Source organism: Rhipicephalus microplus, chromosome 9, assembly GCF_043290135.1.
Source record: "Rhipicephalus microplus isolate Deutch F79 chromosome 9, USDA_Rmic, whole genome shotgun sequence".
Lineage (NCBI taxonomy): Eukaryota > Metazoa > Arthropoda > Arachnida > Ixodida > Ixodidae > Rhipicephalus > Rhipicephalus microplus.
In genome coordinates, this window is record NC_134708.1 from 89,498,499 (window position 1) to 89,510,955 (window position 12,457).

At 42.3% G+C, this 12,457-nt stretch overlaps 1 protein-coding gene across 1 annotated transcript in view; it reads left to right on the forward strand.

The window, feature by feature from the left end:
• The first annotated feature begins 4,141 nt into the window (after positions 1 to 4,141).
• LOC142771386 (uncharacterized) overlaps positions 4,142 to 12,457 on the forward strand; it is a 29,124-nt gene continuing 20,808 nt past the window's right edge. The window contains exon 1 of the mRNA XM_075872865.1: positions 4,142 to 4,292. Coding sequence (XP_075728980.1) covers positions 4,209 to 4,292 — 84 coding nt within the window. The 5' untranslated portion in view covers positions 4,142 to 4,208. The remainder of the gene's footprint in view (positions 4,293 to 12,457) is intronic.

A 12,457-nucleotide genomic window follows, 5' to 3' on the forward strand; every position in this document is an offset into this window, starting at 1 on the left:
TCTATCTATCTATCTATCTATCTATCTATCTATCTATCTATCTATCTATCTATCTATCTATCTATCTATCTATCTATCTATCTATCTATCTATCTATCTATCTATCTATCTATCTATCTATCTATCTATCTATCTATCTATCTATCTATCTATCTATCTATCTATCTATCTTTCTATCTATCTATCTATCTATCTATCTATCTTTCTATCTATCTATCTATCTATCTATCTATCTATCTCTATCGAACTGTCTCACCATCTATGGATCTCTAGCAGCCTCTGTTTTGATGTTCTCGTGATGACCTCTTTTTGCTTGGTGCAGACCAACGTTCGTATTTGAGCGTAAGAAGGCTTGATGGCTGCACAGACGGATGGACGCATGGACGGATGCAGGGGTGGATGCATGAACGAACGCAGGGACGGACGCATGGATGGACGTGCGGAGGAACGAACAGACGCACGCGCGCACAGGCGGATGGATGACGGACGGTCACATTGGCGGACGCATGAACGACTGGATGGACGGATACTTCGACCCACTATCAATCATTCACCCCGTCAATAAGCTACCGTTTGTTAACACTCACGCGTGCGTTAACTATTCGCTTGTCTGTCCTCACCATTCTAGAAAATATAGACATACTTCATTGTATTATCTGGTGGACGACTATCCCCGCCTTACGAGAGAAAGGTCATCGTGATGCGGCTACACTCTAACTCGGCGTGTCGTCCTGTACTCAAAGAGCAGCCGTCGGGACTATCGCCTGCTTCTTGCCCAGGTGCGTGCCCTTGCGCAGGGCTTCCAATCAACCGTGGCACATGCCTGCATATCTATGGCGCTTACTAGCCTTCGGGTATCGCACGTCTGACGGTAAGGAATTTGATTGTGCAATCGATGGAATTGTCACAGTATTGATGTACTGAAGAGTCAGTGATATTCGTCAAACTGTTTTACCCTGTTATAATACTTTTGGTTTACCCCAAGCTACGCGTGTGGTGACAAGAGCATTCAGACCTAGACTGCTGGATAAATAGATAGATAGATAAATAGATAGATAGATAGATAGATAGATAGAAAGAAAGAAAGAAAGATAGATAGATAGATAGATAGATAGATAGATAGATAGATTTATAGATACATAGATAGATAGATAGATAGATAGATAGATAGATAGATAGATAGATAGATAGATAGATAGATAGATAGATAGATAGATAGATAGATAGATAGATAGATAGATGCGCATAGTGACTGCAGTACGCAAAAAAATTATTTCGCGTTTAAGATATCTTCCGCTTTGAAAAAAGTCAGACTCAGACTCGACGAAATTTTCCTTGGCCGGACTCTCGGACTCGCAGTCGCGAAATTTTCTTTAACAGGGCTCAGTCGGACTAAAACTCACTACAATGAACTTCCTGAAACTCCGACTCACGACCAATATGAGTCTGTGGGAATATAATTTAGTGAAGGCCTGAGTCAGTTCACCTACTAATGAATATTAGAGGTAATTCGGAAGTTGTTTAGCGAACATTTTACACATAGGATGGTATTCTGTTCTTGTGCTTCCAAGCATGCTAACGGGAATTTTGTTGCACTTGTTAAATTACGTGTTTTGGAAGTGCACTCGCTTGCAGAATGGGTAAATAATTTCGTACCTCACCGTCACTTTCCACAGCGTCCCGCAATGCAAAGTCGCTGCTTGCGTGGTGGCTTTTCTGCTGTCAAGAACAGTTGTGTGCATGCATATTACGCCTTTTAAATGCAAAATCCAGCCTTAAATCAGTTTTGCGTCATTATTTGCCATCACTACAGCGTTTAGCGACGCCAGCGTGTAACAGAGGACCCTACTATTTGGCAAAACGACTTTGTTTATGATCGCATATGTCCAGAGGTCTAAATCTATATCGCATTATTACACAATTATCTATACACAACCAATCCATTGTATGGGCCAATTGAAGAATGAATTATAGCGCGTTTCCAAGTTACGACCTAAAAGGTTGCAATTCACAAAGCAGTGTTTTTACTTTTTAGATTACTTGGTACCCTTACTACTCTACGTGAGAATAAAATAAAGAAAACATCAAGATAGAACTTTTGGAAGAGTCAAGCAACTAATCGATGAAAGCTCCCAGACAGTGATGCTGAGAAAGTATTTGGTATGGTATAAGAAGTGATTGTAATGTTAAAGAAATGAAGTTCTTGTAAACAAAAACATTATGAGCTTCCGGCAGGGACCAAGCGTGCGACCTCGAATTAACGCGTCCGTTGCTCTACCGCTGAGCTACGGTGGCACTCATTCCTCCGTCCACTGAGTAAAGTGCATTTAAACGTTCGAGCATCAGTTGATGCTGCCAGTAGCTAATGCGACATGCATGGAATACTATTTTCGGCATGTTGACATCTTAGCACACGTTATCCTATTACAAGCTTGGAGCTGAACAATAATACCTCGAATAATACTTTAACGATTGTCTGCCAGAACAAGAACTTTGCTATGATAGAATGAAAGTAGTGTAATTTAGGGGCTTGTTTCCACAAGCCGGCAAAATAACCTGCCGGAGGCGAGTTAACTATTCGCTAACTTTTTTCCTCCTCTTATGAATTACAACTACTTCTGATAATATCTCCTATTCTTTTGTTGGCATTGCTGTCTCTTAGTTTTCAGTATTTAATGGTCCAAAAAAAACGAGCGCCTAAGTTAACACTTCTCTCGTTCAGCCACCTAAATATTTAATCCTGTTATTTGATATTTTATGTTGTCTTCAGCACCACCATCATCAGAGTGCTGCTGAGTATGTGTGGACGACCAATCCCTTAAATTTTATTATCGATCTCAAACAGTATGACTATTTCAACAAAAACACCAAGCCTGCGCACAGCACGCAGGACGTATACTTTTAAGTAGCAGCCTTGACATGGCCCGTTGTAAACTGGCTTATGCTGCCTACTGCGAATTTGGCTGTGATATTGGCGCTCACCATAAATCATCATTGTTTTACATGTACTTCTCAAGAATTCGGGTAATTTAAAGTACTCAAAGTGCTCGTGCCAAGATGTGCTGCTGCGTGCTGAATCTGATGTAAAAATTTTGTTGTTGGGCTAGTTGATATAACAATTCAAAAAATAATTTTGCGCGCAAACACACTTTAAATTCACGCACGCACACACTCAGTCATCGAAAATGCGCTGTGTATGTTCGATGCGTGTGTGTGTGTGTTTGCGCTAAAATTATTTTTTTTATTTATTCAGATGTGCAGCGCTGAACGCAATATACCGTGTCACTTCATGAAATTTTATTATTTGTCTGTCAACCGTGTATATCAGACTACTTTTTTTTAATTTGAATTAAAAATTTATATTAGGTTTCGGCAAAATATTGAAGGTAAATAACGAAAAGGTAAATGATCACATTGCTGTAATTAAACGGTTGTTTCTAATAGGTCACAAATATAATAAACTATATTCAATTGGTGCAATTGTATTTGTATTAGGTTACTTGTTTTCTATTAACGCGCACAATTAATACGTACGCACAGATACAGCACGGCTTCAACACGTCAGTTCTCACAAGTCTATGCGCCCCCATCTCCAGAAGAATAATCGATATTAAAAAGTGAGATGATTGTCGTCAAGAAGAAGTTATTTTACAACGTGTGCATCGTTGCAAAACGTTACTTCTATTGTTAATGAGTTCTGAGCAACGCTACAATGTGTCAGTGGGGTTATAAATGATGTACCTTCCAACCAAAGGTTGGTAGATCAAATACATAAAGAATACAAGCCCATTTTAAACAGGCAAAAGCTTTGTAAATGAAGAAAATTTGCTCTTGTTCACAAACAGAAGCCTGCACCAGTAACTTTTCCTGGCAGTATCTGAATCTTTCTCGTTTTCGGGAAATCTATATATTTTGGATATTTTTGCTAAAAGGAGTTTGTGCCAAATTTTTCGGCGTTGAGTTTGCTGTGCTGCATTCATAAAACTTCGACAACATGCCAAGGATTCCGCAGATAGGTCATTGTAAAACAAATGATGAGTTGGAATTATATGACATTCCGTGACTAAAACATTCCTATACATCTGCGTCAAAATGATTTATAAAAGGCAGGAAAAAAGTATTAACTCGTTTAAAACACAGTTATATGCAGTCGGACGAAGCTTCGCATTGGGAGTTTGCAAGCATTGCGAACAGTGAAAGAAAGCGACATGCTTAGAGGAGCACTCGCAGCCATACTTCTCCTCATTTCCTCTGACTTTATGATTCATACAGCCGGATTGGATATCAAGCAGGTCAGTTAATATTCGTGGGGCATTTGAATATATCTATACTAGAACTTATACTGCTCGTTTGGATGTCAAACACGCCAGTAAACTTATCGGAGTGTTTCAATGCCTTCTGAAGTTTTGATGGGCAAAATATCATAACCGATATAAAAGCATGTCTTCAGTGGTCCTTTTACACTAATCAATGTCAGTGTTAGGTTGAAATTCGTAGGCTTCGATAGCTATAAATGATAAACACGAGTAATCGAATTCATGATCCCCTTCAGCTGATAGAGGTACCACAATGGAGCTAATATTACGTCTGCTTGACGCTTCGTTCTGTCCCTGTTTTATCCTTGTACCAATAAGAAGACATACGAAAAGTTTTACAAAAACAAATTGTCGTGGAATTTACTGAATAACATCAACTAATGATTTTTGAAAAATAAATGAAGAATTACCTAAGAACAGTTACTTCATCCTTCACAGCTTAAACTAGTGTTTTTCATTCACTTCAAAAATTAAAAATATATGGTGCAAGTGGTCTACATACTTTACATGTTTCATTCTGTCACACTATCATGGCTGTCAATTACTTGTGGAAAGTTTGCACCTACCTTTATCTTGTACGGCACGACAATGCAGACAATAGAAATTTGCTCAGAGTACACGTGGCTACGCAAAATAAAAAATAAATGGTGTGCGTGGTCTACATATTTCGCATGTTTCACTCTATCACACTAGCATGGCTGTCATTTACTTCTGGAAAAGTTGCAATTGCTTTATCTTGTACGGCATGTTACAGCAGACAATGAAAGTTTACTCAGAGTACACGTGGCTACTCACTTTATTACTGTTAGATACCGTTGGCTATGAGCCTGGTTTTATAGCACTTGTGAAAATCGGTGGTGAAGGCTGCTCATTTGCGGACTGGTACTGCATACATCGAGTGTTGTCGTCCAGCAAGGCCTCTTTGCTTCCACTGATTTCTCGCAATACACATACTACAGTCTGACAGCTCCACTTTAATGTAGCTCTGGCTTACCGCATATGATTGCACCAACAGAGTGCTCTTGAGAGGCAGCATTTTGTGCATTAGGGTCATACACAGTTCAATTGATATCTGCACATAACCACGAGTGCAAATTTTGGTAAATAATATAAAGGCATGACTGCAGTTAACATGTGTGGAAGGTCTGCGCCAGCCCACTGGCACTCAGTCTCTCGTGCCCTCCCCCCCTAAGAACCTATTGAATATAAAAAATGGCATGCTGAAGTAAATCAAACATTGCTTTGGCAACTCAGTTGATCCTGAAGGGTTAGCGAGAGAGACGGGTAATTCTAATGTTTAGGTTGGTTTTCTGTGTCATTACAGTACTCGAGGCGTGCGGCTTATTCTTTCTCCATATTCTTGGCTCACTCCTTGCTCCTTATTTTGTTTCGACAAATAAACTTATATTAACCCTCTTGGACTGACCTTTGTAGCTGCCGACAAATTTCGCCAAGTTTCTCCTATGTAGTCGCAGCGCGGTTTTACCAGTTCTTCCTTTGAGGTCATGCTTGATGTTGTGGTCAGCGGCGCCGCTAGCAGCGGGGGTCACTATAGGCAACAGTCCAGCTGGAGGTTCAGCCGATAGTCACAGTGAAACGGTGATAAAAAACGTGCGTAGCTCTAGCTACGAAAATTATCTACTATCTTCCCGAAGAGAACCATGATGGGTTACAAATACTGTAGTAGAACTTATTGCTGGGCTAGTTGGTGCGTGTCTTGAATAAATATTCAACATCGCCCCGAAAGAACAACCACACACAGAAAGAAAGAATTACAGACACCCCGGGCACTATCTTACAACTGCTTATTCCTCGAGAAAACAGGCTAATATAAACCCAATCTTCGTCGACACATGTGCAACGTGATCAGCCCTTCCTATTCCTATTCACACTATCGGACGCGTGCTCTCCAGATCACGTGTTTCTGACTAATACAGGTTTAGTACCTTTTCGCTACCACACTTATTACCCTGTTTTTTTTTATGTGATGTGCCTCCAAAACTTTCCGTGCTAACTCGTTTCAACTCTTTCCCAGGATCGCCCCGCCGCGGTGGTCTAGTGGCTAAGGTACTCGGCTGCTGACCCGCAGGGCGCGGGTTCGAATCGCGGCTGCGGCGGCTGCATTTCCGATGGAGTTGGAAATGTTGTAGGCCCGTGTGCTCAGATTTGGGTGCACGTTAAGGAACCCCAGGTGGTATAAATTTCCGGAGCCCTCCACTACGGCGTCTCTCATAATCATATAGTGGTTTTGGGACGTTAAACCCCACATATCAATCAATCAATTTTTCCCAGGATCCTAATATGTGTCAAAACTGGTGTGCACTCACAAGCTGTAAGATGAGAGCTCAGATGCGCACCGTCCTTATTTTTTACCCTGAGAGCATGTTCTCTCGCTTGATCACTGACGCAGCATTCCGTGTGGCCAACATAGCTATTCCCGTCCGATAAGAAAATTTCATAAACCACTTGAGTGGCACACTTCGCGAACGGCCACGCGTGCTTCTTTTTGCAGCCTTGCTGCTGTTGAGCATGACTTTCATTGATGCGACGGCACAACTTCGCCAGTTTGTTTGCGGCGGTGAATATCAGCGGTACACCATGCCGACTCGCCACCTTCTATAGGTTGTGTGAAACCATATGAATATAAGGTGCCACTTCCAGCAGTTTTTCATTTTTGTTTTATTCTTATACTTATTGGGATACGAAGCCGTTGCTGTGTCTACACCATAAAAAATCTTACGCTCTAAAAGTTGTGAAACGCGTGTACGCATTAAAATTACCCATATGAACATCCTTTTACACTCCATCTTCAAAATTTAGGACGTTCGTGAATAAAAAACCCTCAAAACAACCCATTTACACCCTTATATTTCCGGTGTTATGATAAAGGCTACAAATGACTGATTGATATGTGGGGTTTGACGTCCCAAAAAACATATGATTATGAGAGACGCTGTAGTGGAGGGCTCCGAAAATTTCGACCACCTGGGGTTTTAATGTTCACCCAAATATGAGCACACGTGCCTATATGGCTACAAACGCACGACATTTTCGGGCAGTTTTTCTTATACTGTTAGTATACATTACCCATCTTCATACCAGCAAGGCTCCTACTACTAGGTGCTTGCGGGTCCAGTAATGAATCGAAGCAGGAAGTAGTGTAGCCGAAACGCAGTTTTCATCGATAAGGCACGCAAACGTCTCTAAGATAGAAGATACAATAGGAGCACCACTTGTTCAATAAAGTAAGGGCCAATTCTCCTGTATCCGTTTCTTTCACCTGTGTCATTTGCGTGATTAGTCAACACTCACAAAGTGCACTGATTTGCCTGAACGGGGTAATGTTGCGCACATTGGTGTAGCCAAGCATAGAACACTCCCCTCCCCCCGTCCCCCATAAGATAGAAGCTTTAACAGCTAAGGATAAGTAGTCCGCCACCTGCGAAAAAACGACATAGTTGTTTAGCCATAACCACCACGTCAGCAGGCCATCAGGTCCCTTAAAAACGAACATTGACGTCGTGTGTTTTTAGAAGGCACGTTTTATTTAATCACTGTAGTGAATAATCCTCTTCATCTGTTCTTGAAAGTGCGTCATGGAATTAAGATGAGGATAAAAAGAAAAATGCAGAATAAGGACATTTCAGTGACCTTGACGCAGCCTTGCTGACAATGACGGAAGCCTTGTTGCATAAATTGCAAACAAAGTACTCAGGAGAGCTGAAACGCATTCTCTAGTTCTCTTTCTCTTTCTCTTTCTCTCTCTGGTTTTTTTTGTGTATCCCCTTCTTTTAGTTTATGGAACTTCCCTAGCAGACGTGCTTCAGTCAATGCCTTGACTTTGTAGGTAGTGAGAAAACAACATTGATGAAATATTTTCAGCCGCGGTCTTGTTCCAAGGTCTGTAAGTTAAGTACAAATGTATTGTCGCAACGTGAGACAGGAGTAGTAACTACCAGGTTGAGAAAGTAGCAGCTGGTCAGTATTAGGGGCAAAGCTCCTTGAAGTGGCACCTGTTCGTCCCTCTTAGTCGTAGTCGAAGTCGTAGTGTGTAATCAGTCTTACCTTTTGACCTGCAAGGTGGTGCCGGTGAGAGATTTCTTCTGTGCTTTGGCTAACAATGGAAAATTCGCAGCGTGCTCTTTAACTAAAAGCCGAATTCTCCTGTCTCTCATTCCCGAATAGCAGCCATTGGCATGTACATTGAGCCCTGTCTGACAAGAAAGGGTTGCTACGTTTTACTCACTGGGCGTAAACTCCTTGGGTTTAGAAAGGTTTAGCGAAGGTTGGGCCGCAGTGCCATGAATACAGTGATCTAGTATATACCAAGAACTCGAGGTGGTTAAAGGTGGGAAGTAGACACGAAGCGCAAGCCGTAAGAAAGTGTGCGTGTGCCACATCTCGTTTAGCCCTTGGAGAGTCCACTGGATGACGCTGCTTCTATATGTGGAATATACGATGAAAAGATGCGAGATGGTGGTACTTGAAGTGTTGACTAGATGGACGAACGGAAACACAAACAGACGCATGAACGAACGCGCAAATGGCTGCACGGACGGATGAACGCATGGACGGACGCAGGGGCGGATGCATGGACAAACGCAGGGATAGACACACGAACAGATGCACGCACGGACGGGCGGTTGGACACAAGGATGATCACATAGACGGACGCATGGACGGACGGAAGCAAGAACGAATGGGCGGATGGATGCTTCGCTCCACTCTCCATCATTCATTCCCTGGATATGCTGCCATTTTCTTTATTTACTTCATCCCAGAGCGTTCCTCTTCTTCCTTGTTATTGCTTGCTGCATAAAAGCGTGCAGATGCGCGTATGGGCTGTCGTCTTCGTCTTCCTAAGCAATACGCACGTGGCAATATGTTCTTATCGAATAGTGTGACGGCCGATGCATGCAGTGTTGCAATGTGTTTACCAAAATCAAAGCGCTGATGATATATCGCCTGCGTGAACCTGAATGTGCAGTCCCTAAAGACCAATTGAGCTCAGCAAAAGGCATCAGCTTAGCTTTTTTACCAGTATTCACTACGTTAGGTTAATAAAGGTGCGCTACATATTGCTGCTGAATATTACAATTGCGCGTTCTGACTAGTAGCTTGTAATAGCCGCACTGCATCTTCACAATGTTCACTGCGATTTAGATGCACTGTTAAACAATGAGTAAACGCAACAGATCACTCCTAAAAAAAAAAGCAGCTCCCGCGCTATTAGTAGAAGGCCGGAGCTAGCGTTAAACCGCACCTAGCCGGTCTGAGAGCGCACCGACGCCAGAAAGTCTCGTCACCTAGACAACCTTTGCTGCCCGGGATCGCTGCTCGCCCGGGCGCAGAGCACGGGAAGGAACCGCTTCGTCTTACATGTCACTGCGTGCACTGGCGAAAAACCATCCCGTGTGTGTGCGTGTGGCGCGCGTGGCTTCTCGATCAGTAGAGTTTATTAGTCGGTATTTAAATTGAAATGTGCCTGCGCTCTGTGCTCGACCTGTGTGTTCTGTTAGTGCTGAAGATAGCGAAGGTGCACCATCTTGAAGATTGGACCTTTGGATTCATATTGTGGATCACTCGAACTGAAATAGTGAGTACCGCTCTGACGTTGTTCCGTTCGGCGCTTTCTTAACTGCGTGAGCGCGAGAATAACGCCTTCAAACAATTTTGTTTTCAACTAGTTGATGACAGATCAGCATTTGTTTAGTTAGCGAGAATATTTGTCCGAACTGTTTCACGGGGATGATGGCAAAGTGTGACTGTGGGCAAGTTTTTTGGTTTGTTTGTTTAGATTGTTTAGAGTACAAAGCAGAGTGAGTGCACGTCGCTGAGGTTTTTGCGGTGGCCTTTGTTGGCAGCCGTGTTTAACGGGGCCCGCTCGTGATGCACATCAATTTCAGTTTACTAATTAATACAAGTGGGGGGACAGCGTCTGTTAGCTCTAAGCATCTACCGTATCTAAGACGCATATGCTTGGACATGTTGGTTGTTAATTTACTCTATTTTTTCTTATTGCACAAAAAATACTGAGAACGGAAAACAAGGGCGTGGTGTCCATGTCATCCTTTTTGGTTCTTTTTTGTTTGGTGTGGAAACACTACCGTGATAACTCGGGTTGGTGCATCGGGTGACAACACAGCATGTTGCTGCGCGTTAGGTGAGCCTCGCGAAGTTTGCCTACTTGCTAATACATTCAATTTCGTTAAATTCGTCTTCACCGGTATTTTCGCTCACCCGCAACGTAGCGTGACACTGCCGACAGCCGTGCCTGTGTAACGGATCGAGCACTAAGGCTGGACTTTTGTTTGAACAGACCTTTTGTCTGTGTGTGTAGTCGAATGGCCTACTTGAACAGGCAAACGCTTGTTTGAACATAACTGCTAAAGTTCGAGCATTTGTGTAACGTTCAAAACATTCTTGCTACTCAGATTTTTATTGCCATCGCCTTGTATTGGGGTTTAACTTCACTATGTACTTCAGATGTTAAAGGTATTTTCGCTGTGTGAAGCGTATTAATAGTTTTTTTGTTGCACAAAAACATTTTATTCTTATACATACTGCACGGTATCTAAGCATGTGTTGCAGCCAAAATGTATGACTGGGCAGCATATTTATCTGGGAACACAAAACGCACAGCCACTGAACAGCCTACGCTGCATCGGGAAGGGTTCATGATTGATATGTGGGGTTTAACGTCCCCAAACCACCATATGATTATGAGAGACGCCGTAGTGGAGGGCTCCGGAAATTTAGACCACGTGGGGTTCTTTAACGGGCACTCAAATCTGAGCACACGGGTCTACAACATTTCAGCCTCCATCGGGAATGCAGCCGCTGCAGCAGGGATTCGATCCCACGACCTGCGGGTCAGCAGCCGAGTACCTTAGCCACTAGACTGCCACGGCAGGACAGCATCGGAAAGGAGTTATGCTTTCTCAGCCTGCCAGCTTGATTGAAATAAATCGTTCTAATTTATCGGTTTGCAATGGTCATTCAATGAAAGTAACAGGGTCACTCTATTCCAAATTTTCCAGCCAGTTTCACCTCTATGCAAATGTGTTTGAAAAAAAAAATCGAGCTGATTTAATGCACTGAAAACAGTGAACTTTTTGAAAGTTCTAGAAAAAAAAATGGTTTTGGTCACGTGGTTGCCTATTAGATTTCCCAGAGTATTATTTGCGTGTTGTTTGTGAAAAAAATATTTTACAAATACCACTCCTTTTTTATACCAAGTTCGGTACATGTTGAGTAAAGGGGCTTATGTAAGGTTTCTGAAACTCAGTAATATTAATACAATTTTTCGGCCACATACGTCTGCAAAACTTTAGCCAAATGTGTTATGTTTGCATTTTCTCATTGCAATACTGCACTTTTCATTAATATCTGAGCTGTGACTACTTACTTCACAGAAAAGATATTTTGATGAAAAATTATTTTTAGACATGCTAAGCTGTTAACCTCTACAAGAAAAGATCACTCATTTAAGAGAATGGTCATTTTTGTACGTATTGAGGCGCAATTCGCACCATGTGGGGGTCAGATTAAAAATCACCTTTCACCTCAATTGAAAGCAAATAAACAGTTCTTTGTATGTGACAAAATTCATCATTACAATTTCTATTTCAACGAATAAAATATTTTTTGAATTTTCCCATAAACGGCGATGGGAAACTTCGAGCCGTTGGCTGCCGTATGACCAAATGCCAAATGGAACTTCAAAAATCATTTAGGGGCAAAGCTCTTTAGGCCGTGGGTCGTTACCTCCTCTGTAGTCGTACTAGCATTATGTAGCCACTTTGAGTTGCACAATAGATATTAGTGGTTTTCAGAGCATATATACGGACAAAATCTTTGGGCGAATCGTTCGTCCGTTCATTTGTGCTTTTGTCCGTTCGTCTGTGCATCCATCCGTCCGGGCTTCCGTGTTTCGGTCTGTCCATGAGTCCGTCCGTCTTTCTGTCCGTCCATACTTGCGTCAGACTGTCTGTCCGTCCGTTTGTGTGTCTGAACGGACGAACGCTACACCCCACTCCTCATTCACTCCGTGGATATGCTGTGATCTTTTTCTCAAAACATAAATTGCTATGACAAAATTTGGCACATGAAAAGAACTGTTTATTTGCTTTCAATTTAGG